Source organism: Phragmites australis, chromosome 8, assembly GCF_958298935.1.
Source record: "Phragmites australis chromosome 8, lpPhrAust1.1, whole genome shotgun sequence".
Classification (NCBI taxonomy): Eukaryota; Viridiplantae; Streptophyta; class Magnoliopsida; order Poales; family Poaceae; genus Phragmites; species Phragmites australis.
Window position 1 is genome coordinate 33,102,600 of NC_084928.1, and position 22,011 is coordinate 33,124,610.

The 22,011-nt window shown below is 45.8% G+C and overlaps 5 protein-coding genes across 5 annotated transcripts; 1 reads left to right on the plus strand and 4 right to left on the minus strand.

Moving 5' to 3' along the window:
- Window positions 1–1,471: 1,471 nt before the first annotated feature.
- On the minus strand, window positions 1,472–3,136 carry LOC133925976 (transcription factor IBH1-like 1). The gene is made up of 2 exons (XM_062371710.1): window positions 2,361–3,136; window positions 1,472–1,911 (listed from the first exon to the last, which is right to left on the minus strand). The coding sequence occupies exons 1-2, from the start codon at window positions 2,954–2,956 to the stop codon at window positions 1,776–1,778; spliced, it is 732 nt and encodes a 243-aa protein (XP_062227694.1). The 5' UTR covers window positions 2,957–3,136; the 3' UTR covers window positions 1,472–1,775.
- Window positions 3,137–4,732: 1,596 nt separating this feature from the next.
- Window positions 4,733–7,787, minus strand: LOC133927145 (uncharacterized). The gene is made up of 2 exons (XM_062373453.1): window positions 7,451–7,787; window positions 4,733–6,110 (listed from the first exon to the last, which is right to left on the minus strand). Exon 2 carries the CDS (start codon window positions 6,080–6,082, stop codon window positions 5,048–5,050), a length of 1,035 nt encoding a protein of 344 aa, XP_062229437.1. The 5' UTR covers window positions 6,083–6,110; window positions 7,451–7,787; the 3' UTR covers window positions 4,733–5,047.
- Window positions 7,788–8,923: 1,136 nt separating this feature from the next.
- Window positions 8,924–13,019, minus strand: LOC133927146 (protein transport protein Sec61 subunit gamma-like). The gene is made up of 3 exons (XM_062373454.1): window positions 12,812–13,019; window positions 12,573–12,688; window positions 8,924–9,127 (listed from the first exon to the last, which is right to left on the minus strand). Exons 1-2 carry the CDS (start codon window positions 12,903–12,905, stop codon window positions 12,573–12,575), a joined length of 210 nt encoding a protein of 69 aa, XP_062229438.1. The 5' UTR covers window positions 12,906–13,019; the 3' UTR covers window positions 8,924–9,127.
- On the plus strand, window positions 10,878–11,921 carry LOC133927761 (uncharacterized). Its single transcript, XM_062374163.1, has 2 exons — window positions 10,878–11,063; window positions 11,136–11,921. The coding sequence occupies exons 1-2, from the start codon at window positions 10,878–10,880 to the stop codon at window positions 11,919–11,921; spliced, it is 972 nt and encodes a 323-aa protein (XP_062230147.1).
- Window positions 13,020–13,609: 590 nt separating the features above from the next.
- On the minus strand, window positions 13,610–21,181 carry LOC133927147 (ubiquitin carboxyl-terminal hydrolase 19-like). Its single transcript, XM_062373455.1, has 11 exons — window positions 20,479–21,181; window positions 18,826–18,997; window positions 18,655–18,743; window positions 18,477–18,562; window positions 18,231–18,399; window positions 18,017–18,140; window positions 17,686–17,843; window positions 16,717–16,801; window positions 16,422–16,631; window positions 16,279–16,340; window positions 13,610–15,599 (listed from the first exon to the last, which is right to left on the minus strand). The coding sequence occupies exons 1-11, from the start codon at window positions 20,802–20,804 to the stop codon at window positions 14,018–14,020; spliced, it is 3,063 nt and encodes a 1,020-aa protein (XP_062229439.1). The 5' UTR covers window positions 20,805–21,181; the 3' UTR covers window positions 13,610–14,017.
- Window positions 21,182–22,011: the final 830 nt, after the last annotated feature.

A 22,011-nucleotide genomic window follows, 5' to 3' on the forward strand; every position in this document is an offset into this window, starting at 1 on the left:
ATATCGATGGTACGAATGTCACCCCTAGTTCACGTTAAAGCTCCACAAAAGGTATGCTCCTAGTCAACACCCGATCACGGCTATTGAGCCACAAAGTCACATAGACAAAGTCTCAACCCGGATGGGTCACCAAACTACCAAGGTAAGATCTCACCAGTAGCCTCTCTTCCTGTCACTTACCGCCATGATCACTTCAAAGCTTGAGCCACCAAGGCAAGGGTCTTTGTGTCCCTGTATACGTGTCTTTCCGTCGCTTCACACCAAGTCAAAGGGTCAACAAACTTGAGCCACCAAGGCCCAAGATGCCGGCGAGTTACCAAGACTCCAAGGTGTCAGCGTATCTCTCGATACAAGTTAGGATCACTCCTTGATCTCTTCTTCCAGCTATAACAGCTACCTACAACTCACTCTAGGCTTATAAGCACTAACCACTTCTCTAATCTTGTGCTTAATCGCTAAACACTTTGGTGGCTTGGATATTTTCTCAAGTGTGTATGAGCTTCCTCTAGACTCCAGTAGCATGCCACACCATTAAATGGCTGAGTGGAGGGGTATTTATAGCCTCAAACCCGCCAACTAGCCGTTTTCCTAACGGCTTAGAAAAGCTATTAACACGGATGATCCGGTGTGAAAACAATAGTACTAACATCAGATCATCCGGTGAGCATAAACTCAGAAACTAGCCGTTGAAACTCCACTCATAGGCTATGTGAACACCGGACACTCCAGTGTATCTTCAAATTCATCACCGGACCTTCCGATGAGTGATCTTTAGGCAGACCACGTCACTTCTTCTTTGTGTAAATGCTCCGCTGCATTCATCTCTGTGATCACCGGACTATCCGGTGAGTTGATCTTCATTCTTTAGCACTTGCAGTCGCCTCTGCAAGAAATGCTTCGGTGTGATACTCCGGTGTGCACAAACTAAGCACGGGATCTTCCAATGGGTTGATCTTCAGTTTTTGCACTTGCATTCTTCTCTGTAAGAAATGCTCTGGTGCTATCCAGTGCAGATCACCGGACTATCCGGTGAGATCCTCTGCCTTCTCCCCTTTGTTAGAAATGCTCCGGTGAGTTTAACACGCAGAGCACCGGACTATCCGGTGAGGCCATCAAACTCTGTGTACAATGCTCCAATGAGTGTAAACTTTACTGCATCGGACTATCCGGTGAGATCAATTCACCTAGGACTTCTCCAATTCAATCAAACTTTGTCCCGGCTACGATAGCTTCTTGATGTATTGTATCAATGAGACATACTAACATATATTTTTGATAAACATATTAGTCACAATGACTATGTTGTTATTAATCAAAAAATCACAATCATAACCTAATAAAGCCATTTTTGCTACAGAGCCCCCGACCCGTGACCCCGCCCCGCCGGGTGTAAAACCCATAAAAACCCGACCCAATCCGCTCTGTTGCCGACTGTATGCATGAAGAATTTAAACAAGATAAACTACCCCATGTTCTTAGGGGGTGTTTTTCCCTTTGATATTGGGAATGAGTCACCACAAGTTAAATTAAATTGGCAGTAGATAATCCCAAGTTTCCATTTCACTCTTGATGTACAATGATGTGTCCCTTTCCTCACAGTACAACAATTGCCACGGGTCCACGGCCTAGGTAGCTAACAAGGCGAGAGGATCCTCTAACGTTGAAATCACCGTGACTTTGTCAGAGGAACCATTTCCGCTAGCAAGTCCCCACTCATCTCTGAAAGAAACAAGACAAAATGCTGATCAAGCTGACAGATCTGGCCCTGATCACCATCAGATATCAGCCATGGTTTCCTTTCCAAATGCATGCACACGATCCTCCTCTTCTGAACCATCAATCACTAGTTCACCACATTCCTTCATACTTGAAGGCTCCTCTTCTTTGACTGCACACACAGAACAAGAACCCCTGCATGCCAAATCAATAAACAAGTTAAGACAAGCCGCAAATCAAAATATCACTATTATAGAAATAGATTTATATGCCAGTCCATTACTGTCGGTTCCTTACGAGCTGACAGTGATAAAGTATCACTGTCGATTTGTATCAAGGACCGACACTAAAAAGCTATTCGAAAAGAACCGGCAGTGAAACTTGATTATCACTGTCGATTCTAGCCGCAAATCGACAGTAATACTATCACTGCCGGCTCGTGGCTAGAGCCGATAGTAAAATCTTGACTAACACTGCCGGTTGATGGTTAAAGTCGGCAATGATAGTCGTCAAACATCACTGTCGGTTGATAGTTAGAGTTGGCAATAATAATCAAGGTTTTACTGCAGGCCCTAGTCACGAGGAACAAATAAATCTACAATGTAAAAAAGGAAGAAGCATCTATAGGTTGCATTGCTACATACCGGAGGCGGCTGGATCTTTGCACGGCTTCCGAGACGCGGCGGAGCACGTCGACCTGGGCGCGTAAATGGACGACGTAGTCCATGGCTTCACGGAGCAGCGAGGCCTCGTCCATGGCGGCGTCCCCACCGGGTATCACCTTCCTGAGCGCCATGGTCCTCCTCTTCACCAGCCTCCTTGCAATGTCGCTGCTCGTCGCGCTACCAAAAGCATCAGCATCGCCTCTCCTCTTCTTGTGGCAGCGCCACCTCCTCACAACCCTCCTGCACCTACTCCTCACCTTGCACGACGGGCTGGACGACGACGGGGCGGCCAAGATGGCCTTGGGCCACCTCGCGCCGGCGCCACGCGCGGCGGCCATGGCGACGTCGGCCGAGGACTTGACGGCGCGCTTCCTCTCCCGGAGGCTCATGGCGTGGAAGGAGCATGCCTCTGTGCGTGCCCGGAGGCTCAGGAACAGGTTCTTGAGGAAGTATTGCTTGAATGCCATGGTGTTTTTGCTCGTGTTGGCGTTAGGGCCTTGCATCGTTTCTTGATTCTGGCTCAGGAAAGATGTAGAAATGTTGCTGATAGATTGGTAGCAGCAAGGGGCTCTCATGGTTGCTATATATGTGTGCGCCTCGGCCGGGCCGGCATGTTGTGTACTTGTGTGGGCTCAAACATGGCATGTGGCTGAGAGAGACACATGTAAATATGCAATAATATCTCATGCATAATTAGCCTTTGTGATCATCTAATTACGACACGCTCCTCTTCTTTGTGATGAACTGTCAGAGAATCAGATTAGATGCATGCATGCATGTATGAACCACAAGAATAATGTGTTGTAAAGCTAAGCAAAACCAAATACAAAACATATAGAGATAGGTAACATGCACATCCTAGTTCTGTATATGGATGCAATCTTGACATGTATTGCATAAGATGCCCAATAAGCCTGATGTGAAGCTAATGCATGTGCCCAAATAATCAATCGCGACAGAAAGGTTTTCCATCAATCCATGTCATGGTCACACGAGATTGCATGGAGTTGGCAGTGCGCGGCGCGTCATGATCAGAGCTGCTGGATGGACACGCATGGACAAGCCGCACATGGCTGCACATGTAGCGCGTCAGCGCGCGCTGGCCGGGCACTTGGCAGCGCTGCACGCCAGCGGCGGCCCTGCGAGCGGGATGGCCGCCGGGCCGGATCGATGGAGATGTGTCGACGTGCATGTGACGGGATCGGCGGATACGAAGACGCGGATGCGCGATCCGTCCATACTCCAGTACGTACCATGACAGCCAGTACGTGTACGGCGGAGATGGAACAAGAATACAGAGCCACGACGGCAGGCAGGGCCAGGGCGTGGTAGTATTATTGTACCGGCCAGAAAGTCGCATGCAAATGCGGCCTAGCGTTCACGTGTCCGGATCTTGGCGCGCGAGCCGCATGCAAAGATGGCCGGCCACATGGGATGGCCATGGTCTCCTCCCTGCCGGCCTGACTCGCCAAGGCTACCACTCGCTTGGACCTGTTCTCTCGCGTGCACTTAGTGTCATTCTACTTCTACTTTTTACCCTCCTGATGTGTAGTGTGTTAACTTATGTCATGTGCATGGCTACGTGTCTTTGAAACTTCCTTCTGGTTAGTGTGGTGTACCGTACAGTTCGTCAGTTCCAGACTGCGGCTACTTTAATCCGATGACTTGTCCACGCCGGAGTTCGTTGTTGGATTGGCCTGGTTCGCGTACGTCGGACGGCCTGATCGCCGGGGTGCCGTCACGTCCCCAGTCCCCTGCACCGGCGGCAGCGGCGAGCCGGCCACACGGCCGGTATATCCTGGCCACACGTATATGGAGTTGAGAGTTTAGGTAAGGAGCACGGTGGCACGGTGCGGTGGACGCCGTCTTGAGATTGAGTAATTACACGGTCTATCGTCAAAAGTGGATCCAGCTTTGGGTTCGTCCAACTTTCACAGCCATGTTTTGAGCGGGTAAAATGCTCTTTTTCAGCGATTCCCATCAGTCCTGATTCATGGCACGAAGAGAGCTCGTAGCGTTTACTCGAGCGCAAGCCAGCATCGAATCGGAACTCCACCGAGGAATGCAAGACTCGCATGTCGCGACGCCGCCTTCGGTGCCAGCGTAGCCTGTTTCTTCAAGCTGCAGCCAATGAATCCTCAAACACCGCACAGCTTTCACATAAGCAAGTTCACAAATAAACTCGTATGGGAAAGCAAGCGTCTACCTCTCCAGTAACACGAATTGGCGCAAAAACATTAGCCAAAGCACAAGCATAACTCACCAGGGAACAAGAATATGTTTTTGAGTACATTTCAAATCGCGCAAAGAAAGCGGTTTAACTCTCCGCACCGCCTCATGGCTCAGAAGACTTAGCCAAAACAGTAACATATTTTTGAGAGGAAGCAGGTTTTAAAGAGTAAGGTTCTAGAGGCAGTACACGCAATTAGCGATCTTCAAGCATCTAACAGGTTTAACGTTGGAACTTGGAAAGCCAGCAGGTACAAAACATGGAGCAGTTTTTAAACGGTAGACCAACTGGCCCTGATACAATCTACAAGGGACAAATCCTAGCCAGTCAATCCAGCATTCGAATTCTCAGGCAAAGCAACAGGAAGTCAACGGCTTCTTTTTGCCTTCATAAACGAAGTATCACGATAATTTCCAGCTCAAAATGTGATAGTCATCTAAAGTTCCCCAAGATAAATCTGCTTGTCGCTGCCGCAAGATCCAATAATCGGCTCAGTGGGATGGAAAGCAGTCTCGTTGACAGAACCGTTGTGCCCAGGAAGCTTGTACAAGATACGCCTTGATGTTGTATCCCAGATGTAGACCATACGATCGGCACTCCCAGCAGTGACCTTGCGATTATCCGGTGACCAACTGCACTTCAATAAATTCTTCTCAAAGTTATGCTGATGGCCTGTAAGGGTCTTGATGTTCCGGTTCTCTGGTGCGTAAGGGCGCAAATCCCAGATCTTGAGCTCATTGTCCATTGCATTGGTCAGGAGATAAGACCCATCAGGACTAAGCTGCATTCCAGTTATCATGTCCTGATGTCCTTTTAGGTATTCTGTTACTTCATTCTTGCGAAGATCCCACCACTTGATATCGTTGTCCAGGCCACCGGTGAATACCTTATCTGCTGCCTCTGAGAAGCTCACGGCTGTAATCTGGTATTTGTCGGGAAGAGTTTGTATCGCACCTCTCTGACGCAAGTCCCATAGCTTTGCTGTCCCATCATCTGAACCACTCACAACAAGAGGAGGCCACTTGCGTGCTAAGCAACATGAGTTGACGAACGATGAGTGCTCAGCCATCTTCTTAACTTGTTTGCCAGTCTCAACGTCCCACACCCTCAGAGTCTTGTCAGGACTTGCGGAGATGATCTGGGTCCCATCAGTAGTCCACTGAAGGTCAAGAATAGCATTCTTGTGCCCTCTCAGTACCATGAAGTTCTTACATTCACCATGGACATACCATAAGAAGATATCTTTGTCATGAGATCCTGATGCTATCACAGTTCCAGAAGGGTTGAACTTCATGCAGTAGACAGCACTCTGGTGACCTGTAAGTAGCATTATCGGTGCCTCCAGATTGGATGTGCGTTGCTTTCCACCAGAACCAAGAGCTTGATTCGGATGCTGTTGAACGTTAGCCAGCTCCATTCCTGGTCGTGGGGCTGCAAGAGCCAAAGAACTGTTGCTTGGAGCAGAGAACATCTTGGAGTTTGTAGACAAGTTCAAATTCCTGTGGCAAGGAAAATATAAGATGGCTGCAAGAACTGCACATCACACACACCCATAGAACACTCTAGGAATGCACGCACACACGCACATAAAAACAACAACAAAAAAATTATTGGCATCAACCTTGAACTCTCATTTTATAACCATAGATACAAGATCACAGCTAACCATCTCTTACAAATCAGTGTGGCTTTGATAAATAACTCAGGTGAGGTGCCCCAGCCCAATCTATCCAGAATATGAAATAAATATACCTTATGCCAATCAACAGTAGTACATCATACAGCAATGATCAAGCCAAATGTTAGGTCATATGTGAAAAATCAACTAGACCATTAGTAGAAAAAATCAGTTTATACTAGCATAAATAGTTTTTATCTATCAAATTGGCCACATGAGAGACAGATCAGGAGAACTTGACAGGGAACCATGTATTGTAGCCTGAAGGCCTGAAAAGGTGCAGTAGAATCACAGGACAACATATCACCAGGCCAGAGCTTTTGGCCTAGTGATGGTCCATGCCTGAGTCTGTTGATTCTGTTCTATACGGGCAACCAAGCAGGCATAGTTGGTGGATTGGAAGTGGAATAGCTTCTGGCCTTCCAGCCAGCAAAGCTCCAGCCGTATGTGTGCAAATGCGACATTGGTTGTGTCTGAATCTGAATTAGAGCTGGGGAAACAGAAACATGTATGGGGTGTAGCTCAGTCCACAAGGCCATGGAGCGTTTCCTTTTTACTATTCTCTAAGGAGTCTAGAGTGGGTACTTGTCCTTGATATCGAGCATGACAAAAGCATTAACATGTTTTTTTTTATTAACGAAACAACAGACTTCAAGTGTACATTTGATATTACAGCGCAAAGCTGAAGCCCAAGAGATGGTGAGCAGGGGGGCACTGGGGGGTTGACATGATTGCATTGAATTGCTCATACATGTGGATGAGTAGAACAGAACGATATGTAATACAATTGCACCAAATTGAGTTTTAGCAACAATTATCTCGCGCGCTAGAACCTACAATGATATTACTCAAACGGATTAGCCCCTCGGCCGGTGACAGGATCAAATCCAAGCGAACCAGCTAGTAAAATCATTTATGAGCACGAGCCCATTAGGGTTAGGCTGCTCTACCTTTCATTCATCTAAGAAAAATGCTAGGGTTTCTCTTATTAAAAAAAACTCTACTCCCTGGGCGACACCCCAATCCCAGCACCCCTCATTCTTCTCCTCTTCTACGTCCAAACATCGAAATCCAGAGAAAAACGGAACAAGAAGCATCCCTCCCAACTCCACCCATACCAGGAAGCAACGAAGTGGGAAAAAAATGGTTACAGCGCCATACCAGGAAGCCCTAGGTTGATGCTACCCAGTGCGCGACGACTCGGCGCACCGCTGCGACCGCTCGGAGAAGGTGGAGTACGGCGCAGCAAGCTCGGAGGAGCGCGCCCCGCGCGTGCGGCGGCGTAGTAAGCCGGATTCGCCGATCCGGCCGAGGGGTGAGGGGAGGCGGCGCGGTCGGGCGTCTGGACGACTCGGGCGGCTTCCAGTCACCTTGGGAGTTGGGACAGGCTTGGGCCGTGTGCTCGTGATGGGTGCGTGGCTGGGTCTGAGGAGGACGACGCGACAGGGCTGCGGCCCGACGGGGCGTGGAGGAGAAGTAAAGCCCAAACGGTTGGGATTGGGATGAGGCCGGACCTGACAAAGCCCGACGGAACTCGGGCTTTCTATGGATTTTTTAATATATATATATATATTATTAATATTATAAAATTAGGTATGTTTTTTGCAAATTTTACACATATAGACTCATCTCTAACCATGGGACGACAACGGGAAAAAAACGCCAATTTATTAGGCGATTGTAGCAAAAATCAGAAAAATATCGCGTACCTTTGCTCAGTCCTTCACAACACCGTCCAGATAGTAAAAATAGATTCTGATAAAATTTGGCAGTATAGAGTACCTTCAGGTGCTCCACAAACTTGCAGCCCAATAAGTCAAGTGTACAATGAGAATCGAAAGGAACAAATTTCAGGGAATTTTTGTTTCTCGTTTTACAAGCTATTATTTGGGCTAGATAGCATCCTCTACACCACCAAATATTTTTAGAATTTATTATGATTATTTTGAATGGTGTTTTGAAGGTTGAGAGCAAAAGACCTGATATTTTCGTGATGTTTGCCAATGTCGCCCAACAAAGGGATGATTTATACAAAAGTCGTCAGTTGATCGTTGGGCGACAAGAATATATTCCTATAAAATTTGTAAAAAAAGGCCTAATTTTATAATAATAAATAATACATATATTGCCAAAAAAATCATGAAAAAACCAAAGCCCGGCCTATAATTAAATGCCGGACTAATGAAGGAGACGCTAGGTATAAATTGGTGAACTTAAAAATACCCACCGATCCTTTTGGTTTAATTAATTACACTATTTTTTGAAAACTTGTATAATGTAAGAAAAATAATGTTATTAGTTGAACTAAAATGGTCACCTTTAGGATCACTAATTTGCACCCGCAATGGCCACTTGAATCGCCACGACTAATATATTCGGCCCACGGATAGAAACACCCGATCATGGAGTGATTTGCATTGGCCAGCCGAAGTTTTGCACATAACACAACCTAGGTGTAATGACGAATCCAGAGTCAAGTTTTAGAGAGGCTTAACTTCTTTCTCCTTATCTAAAAATTATAGAAGAGGCCTTCAAGTGTTTCCGAATGAGATAGGGGGGCTCACCCCCCCCCCCCCCCCCCCCCCGGTGCCGGTTGAATCCGCCCCTGCCAAGGTGCGGTCGAAATCTACGCCATAAATACGAAACTTCCTTTCACAGCTCGCTACTTGATCAAGGTCTACTCAGAATCAGGTATACAGACATTCTTAACAGTACGACGAATGCTCCAAAATCACAAAAGAGAAACAATACTTTGTGCAAGACTAAGATCCTCGTTATCCTTTGCTCTCCTCAAAAGTATTGCACTACTCCCCTGCTAGTCATTCTGTAGGACTCAGCCTGCACAAGGAAGAGGACGAGTTATTAGCACACTGGCCATGCTAACATGAGATCAGAAATGTATTACTCTTATGTATGCGAACTGTATGGTGGTGCTATTTACATGTGACGTGAAATTGATGGTTTCGATACGTTCTGCGCTATGGTAATGCCATCAGCAACAGAACATCTACGTTTTGATGACATCTGAGCATTGCCTTTTCTGTGGGGCAATACCATGGCACAAGTTGTGCTTACACACCGATCACCCACGCATTATTAGATCATGCAGTGAGCTACAGTCGAAAAGGAACCACACAATGTTTCAATCATATTTTCTCAATAAATTCAAATTTGTATCACCATGGCTGATCCTAGAGTTGACCGGTGACACACTTTTAGCCAAAATACTCCCTTATTAGGAAGGTAACACTATTTCTTCAAATGTTGAACTTTAACTTGATCACAATTCCTCAAACAGAAGCAGACATAACACGATTTGTCCAAAGACAAATAGGCAACCACTTTAGATGAAACCACTCCACCTTATATGCACTCATCCATCCACAAGCACACAAGTACCCACAAAACACTTTCATTGTAATCAATAATCAGTTATTTCCGGTGGATCAGGTTTTATTCAAGAGAAAATTCCTTATTTAGGGACATTGTCATGATTCCGGATTTGAAGGACGCAGTTGCCAGCATACATCACACATCTTTGACTACCTAGTTTGAAGTATGGAAAGCTGCAAAAACTGGTGTAGTTCAGAAGAGAAGAATAAATCGAAGGCTGGTACAACTAAAATTACCATGGGCTTGGTAATGGTTGAGCGGGACAATTGGACAAGGCGGAGGATTCTGATTATAGGCATTGAACAATAGCAATGAACGGTGGACTAACTGTCATCAGCAATTCAGAAGAAACTTTTCTAGTTGTGCTCCAAACTCCTCTGATGAACTCAAACTGACACTAACTTGAGGCTGACATTCAAAACATCACCGCAAGTTCACAACAACCTGTTGGGATCAACAACTTACCCAATATGTTACTACTATATTCTATATTTCAACAGAAGAACTTATCCAATATGTTACTACTATATTCTATATTTCAACAGAAGAACTTATCCAATCTGTTACTACTATAAATTTCAACAGAAAAACTTGTCCTAATACTGCTTGATTTATTTGTCAAAAAATACCTGACCAACTATCATGCACAAACCTGTTAGAATAAACCACGCCATGGGGCATGTGTGTGAGCCGGCGCCATGGACGTGAGTGTGTGTGTGTCTGCGTGTTCGACGGCGCGTGAGTTTTTGCTCGCGTTCGAGTCCGTCAACTAGGTAGTTGAGGTCGGTTCGGTTGATGGCCAAGTCTTCGGCGTGTGGCGACGGAGGCGGGATGCGGCATGCACAAGGGGCGCAGTCAAGCTGGAGACCGAGTCCCGTGGAGAGCAGCGGCTCGACGAGGAGTTCGGGGGGCGCCTAGAAGAAGCGTTCGTGCGCATGGTGATCGGCTTAGTAGTTGCATGGGTGGTGTGTTGCCATGGCTATAAAGCCGGATGTAATCGTTGTGTTCTGAGTTCCAGTCTTTGAGTGAAATAACAGCCAAGATACAGGCCGTACGGCGGCCGCGGCGTTCGTCGCCAAAATCGCATCTACTGTTCATCGTCTTCAACCTCCGTCCGGCGAGAGAGAGATAGCGATCCTCGGGCTAGGTTCCAACAAGTGGTACCAGAGCCGGCGTTCAAGGTCAGGCGACGGCAATGTCGGACGGCAGTCGCACTCCATCTTCCTCACCTCCCAAGGCTCGCATCGGCGACAGCGGCAAGAAGGCCAGTGGCATCAAAATTGGTGACGCGCCCAAGCTCGGCGATGACGGCGCCGGCGGGTCGCACCAAGTCGTGGTGGAGCGCGTCGTCAGGGAGTCGAGCTCGTCGGTGGTGCTACCGGTGCTGTCACGCACCAATTATCACGAGTGGGCGCTTGTGATGCAGGTGAATTTGGAGGCAATGGAGCTTTAGGATGTGGTGGAGGCGGTCAGCAAGGATCGCGCCAAGGATCGGCGGGCGTTGGCCGCCATCTTGCGCGCAGTGCCGCCGGAGATGAAGGCCGGGCTCGCCGTGAAGAAGTCGGCGAAAGAAGCGTGGGACGCGGTGAAGATGATGAGGGTCAGCGATGATCGCGTGAAGTCCGCGAGCGTGCAACGTCTCTTGAAGGAGTTCGAGAACGTCGCGTTCCGCGACGGGGAGTCCGTCGACGACTTCGCGATGCGCATCAACGGGCTTGTCGGCAGCCTGCGCGAGCTTGGCGAGGCAATGGAAGACAGCCGTGTGGTGAAGAAGGTCCTGCGCGTGGTCCCCAAGAAGATGAAGCAGGTCGCGGTGGCGATCGAGATGCTTGCGGACATCAACGCCATGTCCGTGGAGGACCTCGTCGGGCGGCTGCGCGTGGCAGAGGATGCTGACGCCGAAGAAGCTACGGGCGATGCCGGGCGACTGCTGCTCACCGAGAAGCAATGGGAGGCGCGCCGGCGTCAGCGTCGTGGGAAGGAGCGCGAACGCAGCGGTGACGCGCGCCACGGCGACGGCGACAGGAAGGAAGGCCGTAACGGCGGCCATGAAGACGACAACGACGACGATGATGGAGGGAGCAGCGTCAGTTCGGGCGCAACCAGGCGCCGACGCAGCTCCGGCAAGGGCAAGTGCTTCAACTGTGGCGTCCGTGGCCACTTCTCGAGGGAGTGCCCCAAGCCAAGGAAGGAGGAGGCGTTGTTCGCCGACGCCGACGATGAGCCGACGCTCCTGTAGGGCGGGACGCGCGGCGGTGTCGTGGTTTAGGGGGAGTTTGTTAGAATAAACCATGCCATGGGGCATGTGTGTGAGCCGGCGCCATGGACGTGAGTGTGTGTGTGTGTGTCTGCGTGTTCGACGGCGCGTGAGTTTTTGCTCGCGTTCGAGTCCGTCAACTAGATAGTTGAGGTCGGTTCGATTGATGGCCAAGTCTTCGGCGTGTGGCGACGGAGGCGGGATGCGGCATGCACAAGGGGCGCAGTCAAGCTGGAGACCGAGTCCCGTGGAGAGCAGCGGCTCGGCGAGGAGTTCGGGGGGCGCCTAGAAGAAGCGTTCGTGCGCATGGTGATCGGCTTAGTAGTTGCGTGGGTGGTGTGTTGCCATGGCTATAAAGCCGGATGTAATCGTTGTGTTCTGAGTTCCAGTCTTTGAGTGAAATAACAGCCAAGATACAGTACGGCGGCCGCGGGCGTTCGTCGCCAAAATCGCATCTAATGTTCATCGTCTTCAACCTCCGTCCGGCGAGAGAGAGATAGCGATCCTCGGGCTAGGTTCCAACAAAACCCACACAAACAGGAGTGTGCTTCGCAGATCGAAAAAACACAACACGAAAATAACCGGATCTAACGGATGGGGTCGAGTAAGAGAAACAGAGACGCAAGTACACACCTAGCCGGAGCCGACGATGATGTTGTTGATGGGGATGAAGATGAGCTTGACGAAGAAGCCGACGAAGCCCATGACGACGAACCCGATCGCAGTCCGCGCCGCCACCTTGGTGAACTCTGCGCGCGCGCGCGCACAGACGCACACCCAAATCGCACCAAATCACAGTCAGATCTGGCGAAGGCGGAACCAAAACTACTTGAATACGAACGCAACCGCGGATGGGGCATCGGGGTGCGTACCCTTGCGGTCGGGCTTGTGGCAGCGCTTGACGAGGCGGACGCTGTCCTTGGCGAAGTCGCGGAGGGGATCCACCACCGAGTCGATCGCGTCCATGGCGACCAAGCGAGATCTCGAGGCGAGCCGCGTGGGAAGAGAGGGGAGGTGGAAGCAGACGGGAGAATGCGGTTTTGCCTTTGGGAAGTTTGTTTCCCTTCAATGATAGCGGTTTTGGTCCTTTATAAGCTTCTCTGTTTCAAGCTTACCTCTTTTGCTTCTTCAGTAACAGGGGTTTAGAGAAAGTGTTTATAGAAAAAATCTATTTTTTTCTCTCAACTATACTGATACAGATGTTTAGACATAGAATAAGATGTTTACTTAAACACCGTTACTCATATTTAAACACACGTAGTCTTTGTTTGGATTGAAAATTACAATTTTTATATAAATACTTAACACTCTCTTTACTTAAAGATCTGACCATAAGCGCCATTGTTTATGCCCTTAGAAGCCAAAATATAAAATTCTGTAAGCAATAAATGCAGCCTGAATGCCTGGTAGAAATGCCCTGAATAAAGCAGCAGCAGGTGGGATGGTTTTTATTTAACTTACAAAGATGCAACACTTGAGTTGCATCACGGATAACAGAGATACATACTTACAGTAACAGGAACAGAAGGCAACCAATTTACACCCAGATCAATACCCGCAAATCATTAAGGTGTTTGAAATTTCAAGTATTTTGAAGTGACCAGAAGAACATCATTCAAAGTTTCATCCATCATCGCACAGTAAAGATCAAGAAATCAGGGGACGCAAAATGAAGGCAAAAGCAATCAGAATTTCCTCTTATCACTCTACAATTGATTCTGCTTTCATGACAAGGGAGGGAGTCAGCAGTTCCAGTTTATTTAAGCTATGGATCAAGTGGAAAGCCTAAACTCAACTATGTACCTAATGCTAATGCCAACAAAATAATATGGCATCAGGGGAGCATCTGGACTTCTGCAAATTGTGTGGAAGCCCAGAGACACCCCTCCACCCATCAGACAAATGGGGACCATGTGGCGAAAGAGGCAAAATTACTATCAAGCAAACAATGTCTGCTCCAATCGCAGTTTCAATCAACCAACATTTACTTCCCAGCTCATAGCCCATCAGTTTATATACCTTCGGCCAGCATGAGCACATATCCCCCTTCTCACCAGCTATGACATCCAGTAATGCTTTTATTGGCCATCAATACCATTCTGCTCAAAAAAATTCGAGGTTACTCTTCGGCGCAAACCATCATGTTCAGATCCCAAGATTTTCTTGGAGACCAACAGGGCAGGAGCGCCATCCCTTTGGCAACCCACACCATTCCCATCGGGGGTTCCATTACTGCCATTTTCTTGCCCACAACTAGTATTCTTGGTGGCCAAAATTGCATGGCCATTTTCACCGAGGTAGTCACTAGTTTTATCATCAGAAGCTGATCTTAGTTGGAACGACGAGCCATTTGTTGTGCAATCTGAACTCCACTTTTCTTCTACATGGTCTGGCACTACTGCAGCACCATTAGATTTCTGCTCCATAGAAATGTTAGAGCTTGTTTCCAGACCATGCATAGAGCTTGGAGAGGTGCTTATGACTGCAGACTCCCTACAGTGTCTTGACTTACTGTTGCCATTCACAAAGGATGATGATGTGCCATTACTGAATGGCAAACAATCATCTACTTTGACTGATTTTCCTCTAGAACAAGGCCTTTCAAGGAAGTTCCAATGTAATAATGACATGTCCCCTTGGCAAGCTTTCGATGGTTTACCACTGCTTGTACTGTTGCTGCCTGATGGTTCCCTGTAAGGTCTTGGCTTGAAACCATGAGAAACAAAAGGCATATCTCGCTTGTCTGCATGCAATGAGCCATTTTTAGATTGTATATCACCATTGACTGCATGGTAATTGCCATTATTGGACGTCGCAAACATATCTCCGTTGCACTTTTCACTTCCAAAGGATAAGTTGCTACCACAGGAGTTGGCGAGAACTCCTTGCTCTGAGTTGATGAGATGTCCGTTGCAATGGCCATTTAACTTTTGAGAGGAACCAGCACTACAACCACCAATGTGCCCCTCTTCTGCAAAAGAAGACCTCTTTCTTGAGGGCTTATCAAGGAAACCGGGAGAAAATAGTGGTTTTGGTTTTCTTGTCATCCCATTCACGAAGGTTGGGACTGATGCTTTATTGTCCGTCTTTCCAGAATCATTTAAGATGGGTCGTTGCTCATTCCGTCTCTCAACTTCAGCGCCGGCTTCAATGTCCATGTAGTCAACTGAATCAATACATGAGGCAGACTCCTCACATTGCTCTGCAAAGGAATGAACTGAAGATGCTTCACTCGTGGAGCCAAATTGCACAGAGCTCATGGTAGTAGGGACACCTTCTAATGGAGGGCCAAATTGCACAGATCTCATGGAAGTAGACCCTTCTAATGGAGAACCTGGAGTTCTAGTGTCTTCAAGAACATGTGACACTGGTGAACCTGGCAAATGTAGATTTTCATTGCTAATTAATTTGTTGCCCTCATTGCTTATATGTAGATCCAAGTCTGACTCTAGGTCCTTGATATCCATCTTATGCAAAGATTCATTGTTGGATTCAGAATCCTGTTGTAACAGATCTTCTGAAGACTTTGAAGGTGATTCACAGTTTAATGTTGCATCCTCTGGTATCAGATGGTTTTGTCCATTTGAAGGGACCGCTTTGCACTGCTGTTGTTTCATAAGTTCTTCAACTGTAATAAGTGGCCTGGGTCGAGCTGTTCTCCTGCAGAGTCAAATGGGAAAGGAAAGCTTGTCAGCTCATAAGTCCAGAACAGCACACATTGCTGTCATCTGTCAATCTCAGACAAGTACTAGTTAAATTTATGAGAAAAAAGTGGATTAAATGGAGAAAACATCTACAAATGTAAATTGAGAACAAAAATGTCCCATAGAGGGTGAAAGCATGTTAGGTAGTTATGTTTTTTTTTTTGGTTGCCATTTAGCTGCTAGGCTGAAGCCATATGAACTAATAATAAACATATGGAAAGCAGGTACAAGCAGCTATGTACATGTCACTTTGTATTAATAATCGTAGTTCATACTGCAAGGTTTAGGTTGGTTTGATGGTATATTTCCAATTGGGTATTGTATGTTGTATATCCTTCACTTTACAAAACTGGCAATATGAATTTCCCCCATTGAGTACAGCACTACTATATCTGGTTGATGATTACGAAACTGAACACATAATTCTGGGAGCACCAGCGGCAATGCAAAAGGGCAGCAACAAAGCACATATGATCTGCTCAAGCCGACATCAAGCACCAATATAGAAGTAGAATTGGATTCTCGTGAGCTACATATGTGATCTTTCCCTTCAAATGAGCATTGCATCCGACCCTGTACGAAACTGAGACATAGATGACGATAGGCAGCATCAAAATCGTTGTAACAGCAGTTACCTGCTATATAGAAGCATATAAGCACCTTGAGCATGTACTTCCTCCTCATCAACAATCATAACCTGCAAATGCAAGCAAGCAGTTAACTGGCAATTATGACATGATTGTTTGTGGGAAATGGTCACATAAAGGTGAAAGTATACCTTGCAGTCATCAATTTTATACCAACTTCCTCGACAACCTTTGATGTAGCATATATAATGGCCAAAAAATGAAGCATTCAGCATATCCAGATGAACAACAACAGCATAGAGATCATACAGGTCACTTCCATCAGTGCTACTCATGTATGGTGTAAGATCTAACTCCATAGGGAATGTAACTCTCTTGTTCAGTTTCCCAAATCTACCACTCTGTGACGGCCACATGAAAGTTTGTTATGCGAAGTTGTTAAAATACAATGCTATCGATATAGTTCTAACAAATTGATGTCCTAACCTGGAATCTTTTGAGAGTGATAGTGAGTATATTTGGAGCTTGATGAACCGAAAGATGCTTCCGTGCTTTGACATAGTCGTTGCATCTGCATAAAAGCATGTTCAATACTTCAGAAGGAAGCCTACAAATTGAAACCTTACAAACAGAAGTAGGGATTGGAAAAGAAATTATGCGATAGGCGTCATTGGTTACAATATGATATTAGAAGAGATCTCATATGAGAACCTCAACTAGCAACTGTTAAATGCAGCTGGATTAAATTGTGCTCCTCAGGTATGGAAGATGGGAGATGACAAAATTCCCATGTTCCTCTCGTAAAAAGTGCTAGGACTTGGGATGATTCCAGAAACATGTCATATTCAAAAGTACTTCAGTTTTAAACTAACCAGTACATGTACATGTAGATTATAAGAACAATAATATGAATAGTTACCAGCTCACCAGGGCCTTACATGACATGAATATGAGGCAAGTTCAAGTATTCATGCCTACACAATAACGTTTTATACTCCCTCCAGTCACACAAGTGTTGTTTTGGGTTGCATGCAGTCAACCCATTTAAATTTTGACCATCCATACTTTCTTAAATACTTAGATTGAACTTTTGAAAATGGTATGGCTAAATTTGTCTTGAAATGTAGTTCAAAATAGTATAGCTTCGCTATATTTATACTAGCAATTAGTGGTCAAAGTAGCGTATTGATGACTGTGTCGATGTCCAAAACGACACTCTGTTGTGACTAGAGGGAGTACTTATAGTAATTTATGTCCACACATTTACGAGAAATTTAAACATGCATAAAAGATATCAATATGTGCTCTGTACTGATCATTGGAAAGAACAAGCTAATCTCAGTATGTGCTCAAACTAAATTGGCCTACAGATGGACATAGTTACAAAATTTGTCCCTCTAAGATGTGCATGTGTCCAGATAGTTGAAATGTGCACATGCACAAAACCACACTTACCCATCACATTTGTACTTATTATCTCCATCAAGCCACTCTACAGCAGTGAACTGATCCAAGCATTTTTCCAACGATTCAGCATCACCTTGAATTTCAACTGTCAAGTCCATCATGTTATCATAGCGGTTTGAGACCATTCCACACGCCGTACATTGAACCTGCACATATCCCTCAAGTTAGGCACTATACACTACATTGGATGAATTGTAACAGATGGAAAATGGAAGACAGCTGAGTTAGAAATTCAGAGCTGATTAAAATACAGGCAAAGAAAACCAAACACAACGATTTTCAACTGTTGTCGTAAATTTAAAGTGGAAACACAAGAAACCTGAGACTGAAGCCGTCCACCAAATATGTGCTGAATGACGGTTGTCTCTTGGGTGCTAAGATCAACAGCCTTTTCGCCTCCATATTCATCAAGGCAAGCTGATTGCATCTTATCTATTGCAAACCTACAAATAGAGCACACAACGCATAGCATTGAAGATGATCCAACAGAGAGCCACCCATATAAACCAAGAAAAGCAAAGAAAGTAATTCACCTCATGAATTCATGAGCATCCTCTTGCCTACCGAAGCCAAGATTGCCACCAATATTTGGCAGATGAGAAAGAATGTTCATAGGAGCAAATGGATGTAAACTTTCACTAGCTCTTTGAATATGGCATTGCAACTCACACAAGAAACACCAATCTTCATGTCTCATAGAACCTGAAATGTAGACATGTTGAACATTTTTAAGCATCGCACTAGATGTCAATGTATACTAATTGTAGACAACCACATACATTCCCTGCTATGGTCCTTTCCTAACAGATAGGCCACAAGTGGTCTCGTGCATGAGAGACACTGTAAAACCACGTTAGCAAAGCAACTGCACAGAAGAAACGGGATCTATTAGGTGGATTTAGGAGGTATGTGCAAAGCAAACAAATGGTAACAGAAGATAGTATTATTCCATCATACCTGTTGCCACAATTCATGAGCCCACACGGCAAAAAATCAAGGTCCCTCCAGTTGTACAATTTTAAAAATCCATCATAAGGAAAGATAACCTGTGTATGAGACAAACGTATGAAAAAAGTTGCAGATACTTGACACATACACATTTCTAGATTAAAGAGCATAGCCACTTACCTTGTTTAACTTTTTGCGGGCAGGCACTAATGAGATGCGACCGAAACCAGTTGATTTCTTACTGTTGGCATCACCTTCACTGGATAACTTGTCACCAGGATCCAATAATTTCATTTGTTTGCACTTGAATTTGTGATCAGTTTGCCAATGTTTTGTCTGGCATTCCTGAGAACTGAATAAGAGCATACATTATATTAGTATTCGAGAGCAATATAACAGCATTGTGACAAAATAACAGCATAAAACAGGGTTTGGTGACACTGTATATGGGTTCATTGGAAGCCTAATTACATGGGAAAACAATAAATGGACTCGAAGCATGAGAATTGAGACAACTTTCAGTCTAAAATCATCTGTTAGGCTGCTCATGAATCTATTCAATCGACTGCTATAGTAATACACAACACCCAGGCCAAAGCACACAACGAAAGATCAATTTATACAACTTCTATATGGCCTACAGACCAATATTGCCAAACAGGGAAAAATCACCCAAATGTAGACCATTCTGGTTTCAATCAAACCAACCATATTACCTCTTAAAAAATGAATTTTGCACTGTCTGATGTGTATACATTATCATTTGTCAAAATTTAAATAAGGAACTGATAAGAGCAGCATATGCTACAAGCCTACAACTCAACAATAATAATACTAGACAGGCAAGCAAAAAATTGTAAAACTCGCGATGCAAATAATAAATGAATAAAGGCTTAAGAAGATAATTTTTCCCTCCACTTCGATAGAATGCAACGATCAGAAAATATAAAGCAAAGGGTAATTCCACACGGTCACCATTTCAGCAGTGTTTTCAACTCTTTGTTGCCTTATTTTTCATCAAATAGGCATCAGAGAAAAGTTTCACTACACTGTGATACATTGATTAGCAAGGGGGGTTACTAATTTCAAACACGACCACCTCACAAGTCACAACATCAACTCTTATGCACTCTTTGAATGCATTAGAGAAAGGTAACCAACAACTTCCACACTGGAACAAACACACAATCTCCTCCTGCAGTAAAAGGATTATTACACCATACAAACAATAGAAACGTCATGGCTGCTTACGTGTTGCCACGCATGGCACTCACACGAACACACAGTCAATGAGAAGCTAAAACTCCTCAGCACAAGAAACCTCATCCGAGATAGCAAACAAGAACAAATTTTTTACCATGTAATAATGTAATATATGTTAGACCATTACGAATATACAATCAAATCACACAAACATGCATGCAAGATCATCTTCTTCTTCTTTTGTTTTTTTAGGGAACATGCAAGATCATCTGTTGTCTGCATCTCCCATGCAAGCACCCTCACCAGAACGGGAAACTGCAGAAACCCCACTCAAGATCACAAATTTGCAGCAATTGCGTCAATTCACACGCATGGTCAACAAAACCACTCACCCGAAACACCAATTTCCAAGAAACTAAGCCACGACTGTAAAATTTGGATTCTATAACCAGGGACACCAGGGCCAAGGCCAAGAACCGTGCAAGATCCCGGTACGATTGCCCGCACCAACCACCAAATCACACAACAGAAACGAAAAATTCCGCTGGAACTCAGTAAGAATGTAAGATCACATGCAGCATCTAACGATTACAAGGCAATACTAGGAGGGAAAAAGAGGAGGAGACGCACCAGTACCGCACGCGCTTGCAACCAGAGCACTTCTTGGAGCTGACGCCGCCGCACTTGGCGCACGGCCCCGCCTCCTCGCCGGCTGGCCCAGGCTCCTGCTTCCCCTGGGACGGCATCGGGTAGGCGGCCGAGCTGTGGTGGTGGTGATCGTCGTAGGAGGCGGCGAACCCAGCGGCGTCGACGACGAAGTAGCGCGAGGCGGCGCGGCGGATGGCGACGACGGCCGCCGAGAACAGCACGAGCCCGAGCACCGCCGCCTGAATCACCGCCGAGAGGTCCAGTCCCAGGCCCGCGCCACCGCCACCGCCTCCGCTGCCCCCCAGCATCTAATATATCCGGCCCCTAGGGTTAGGTTTCCGCGCCCTGGCACCGGCACCGGCACCGACCATCCGAACCAGCCAAACCGACCTGAGCCCAGACCCGAACCCCACCGAGCCCGAAACAGAGTCGCTCGCGTGCTCGCGTCGCACCGCCACGCCACGCCGCACCGCACTCCACGCCGGAGCCGGAAGGGGACGCTGCCGCCGCTGCGATTTCACCTATTGGGGTCGCCGCGTTACCGCCACTGACGGGTGGGGCGCCGGAGGCCGGGGTGGCAGTGGGACGGGCGGAACGAGTCAACGCCGTGGTCGCGGAAATGGTGGGTGAGCGAGGCGTCTTGTTCTACTAGTCTCCCGAATCCCCTCGGCATACGCGACCATGCAATAGGGGCGGACATGGAGGTGAGTTGAAATTTTCACACACACACACATATATATATATATATATATATATATATATATATATATGCATATATGCAGACATGGCTGTTTATCAAGGATAATGGTATTTTAAATGTATATATATGTGTGTATTACTTATTTGTTTGTTTTTTACAGTAATTTATTACCTCAAAATCATCTAGGATGGCTTAAAGAGCTAATTTTTCTATAAAAAATAAACTTCATCTCTCTTCTCTTTAAATAACTTCTCACATTAACTTTTTACTTACATAAATATCTAATTAATATTAAAAAACCAATAATATTAAAGTATTAGGAGAGACCTTAGATACATGCGGTTTTGTATTTCCAGGATGAGCACGTAGAATGAAGAATGATGTTGTGTAGGCTTCACTGCTAGCCTTAGGCTTTTTCCCTTCTCTCTGCCCGTTTTTTTAAGGAGAGACGAATCTTTTTGGCGAGAGAATTTTTTTTCTTAGAAAAGGTACCTTTCCTATCATAGATCTGAGAAATTAAGGACTTTGTCCTACTTGGCAATTCTCTTCAAGAGAAAAGAGAAGAATTTGCTGACTTGTTGTCTTCCAATAACCCACTTCTATTTGCGGCTCCCGTTGTTCTTCCATTTTTTTTTCATACAGGTTAGTCTGACAACTCACATTGTAAAACTCATTAACATCATCACATATCTTTGTACTCAGCGGTGGAGCTTGAAGAAGATTGTTAAAGAGACAAGCAAAGATATAGATATAAATACACACTAAATTTGATGTTTTTTTAAGTAGTAGCTGATGAATATTAGAGTTTTCTAAAG

What these genes read in the sequence shown, in the direction of transcription:
- LOC133925976 (XM_062371710.1), bottom strand. Translation starts at nt 2,956, where the DNA reads ATGAGAGCCCCTTGCTGCTACCAATCTATCAGCAACATTTCTACATCT. An exon ending in CAAAGATCCAGCCGCCTCCG is followed by an intron (nt 1,912 to 2,360) that starts GTATGTAGCAAT and finishes TTTGGCATGCAG; the next exon opens with GGGTTCTTGTTCTGTGTGTG.
- LOC133927145 (XM_062373453.1), bottom strand. Translation starts at nt 6,082, where the DNA reads ATGTTCTCTGCTCCAAGCAACAGTTCTTTGGCTCTTGCAGCCCCACGA.
- LOC133927761 (XM_062374163.1), top strand. Translation starts at nt 10,878, where the DNA reads ATGTCGGACGGCAGTCGCACTCCATCTTCCTCACCTCCCAAGGCTCGC. An exon ending in GCTCGTCGGTGGTGCTACCG is followed by an intron (nt 11,064 to 11,135) that starts GTGCTGTCACGC and finishes ATGGAGCTTTAG; the next exon opens with GATGTGGTGGAGGCGGTCAG.
- LOC133927146 (XM_062373454.1), bottom strand. Translation starts at nt 12,905, where the DNA reads ATGGACGCGATCGACTCGGTGGTGGATCCCCTCCGCGACTTCGCCAAG. An exon ending in CCACAAGCCCGACCGCAAGG is followed by an intron (nt 12,689 to 12,811) that starts GTACGCACCCCG and finishes GCGCGCGCGCAG; the next exon opens with AGTTCACCAAGGTGGCGGCG.
- LOC133927147 (XM_062373455.1), bottom strand. Translation starts at nt 20,804, where the DNA reads ATGCTGGGGGGCAGCGGAGGCGGTGGCGGTGGCGCGGGCCTGGGACTG. An exon ending in AAAGGACCATAGCAGGGAAT is followed by an intron (nt 18,400 to 18,476) that starts GTATGTGGTTGT and finishes TCTACATTTCAG; the next exon opens with GTTCTATGAGACATGAAGAT. An exon ending in AATAAGTACAAATGTGATGG is followed by an intron (nt 16,802 to 17,685) that starts GTAAGTGTGGTT and finishes GCTTTTATGCAG; the next exon opens with ATGCAACGACTATGTCAAAG.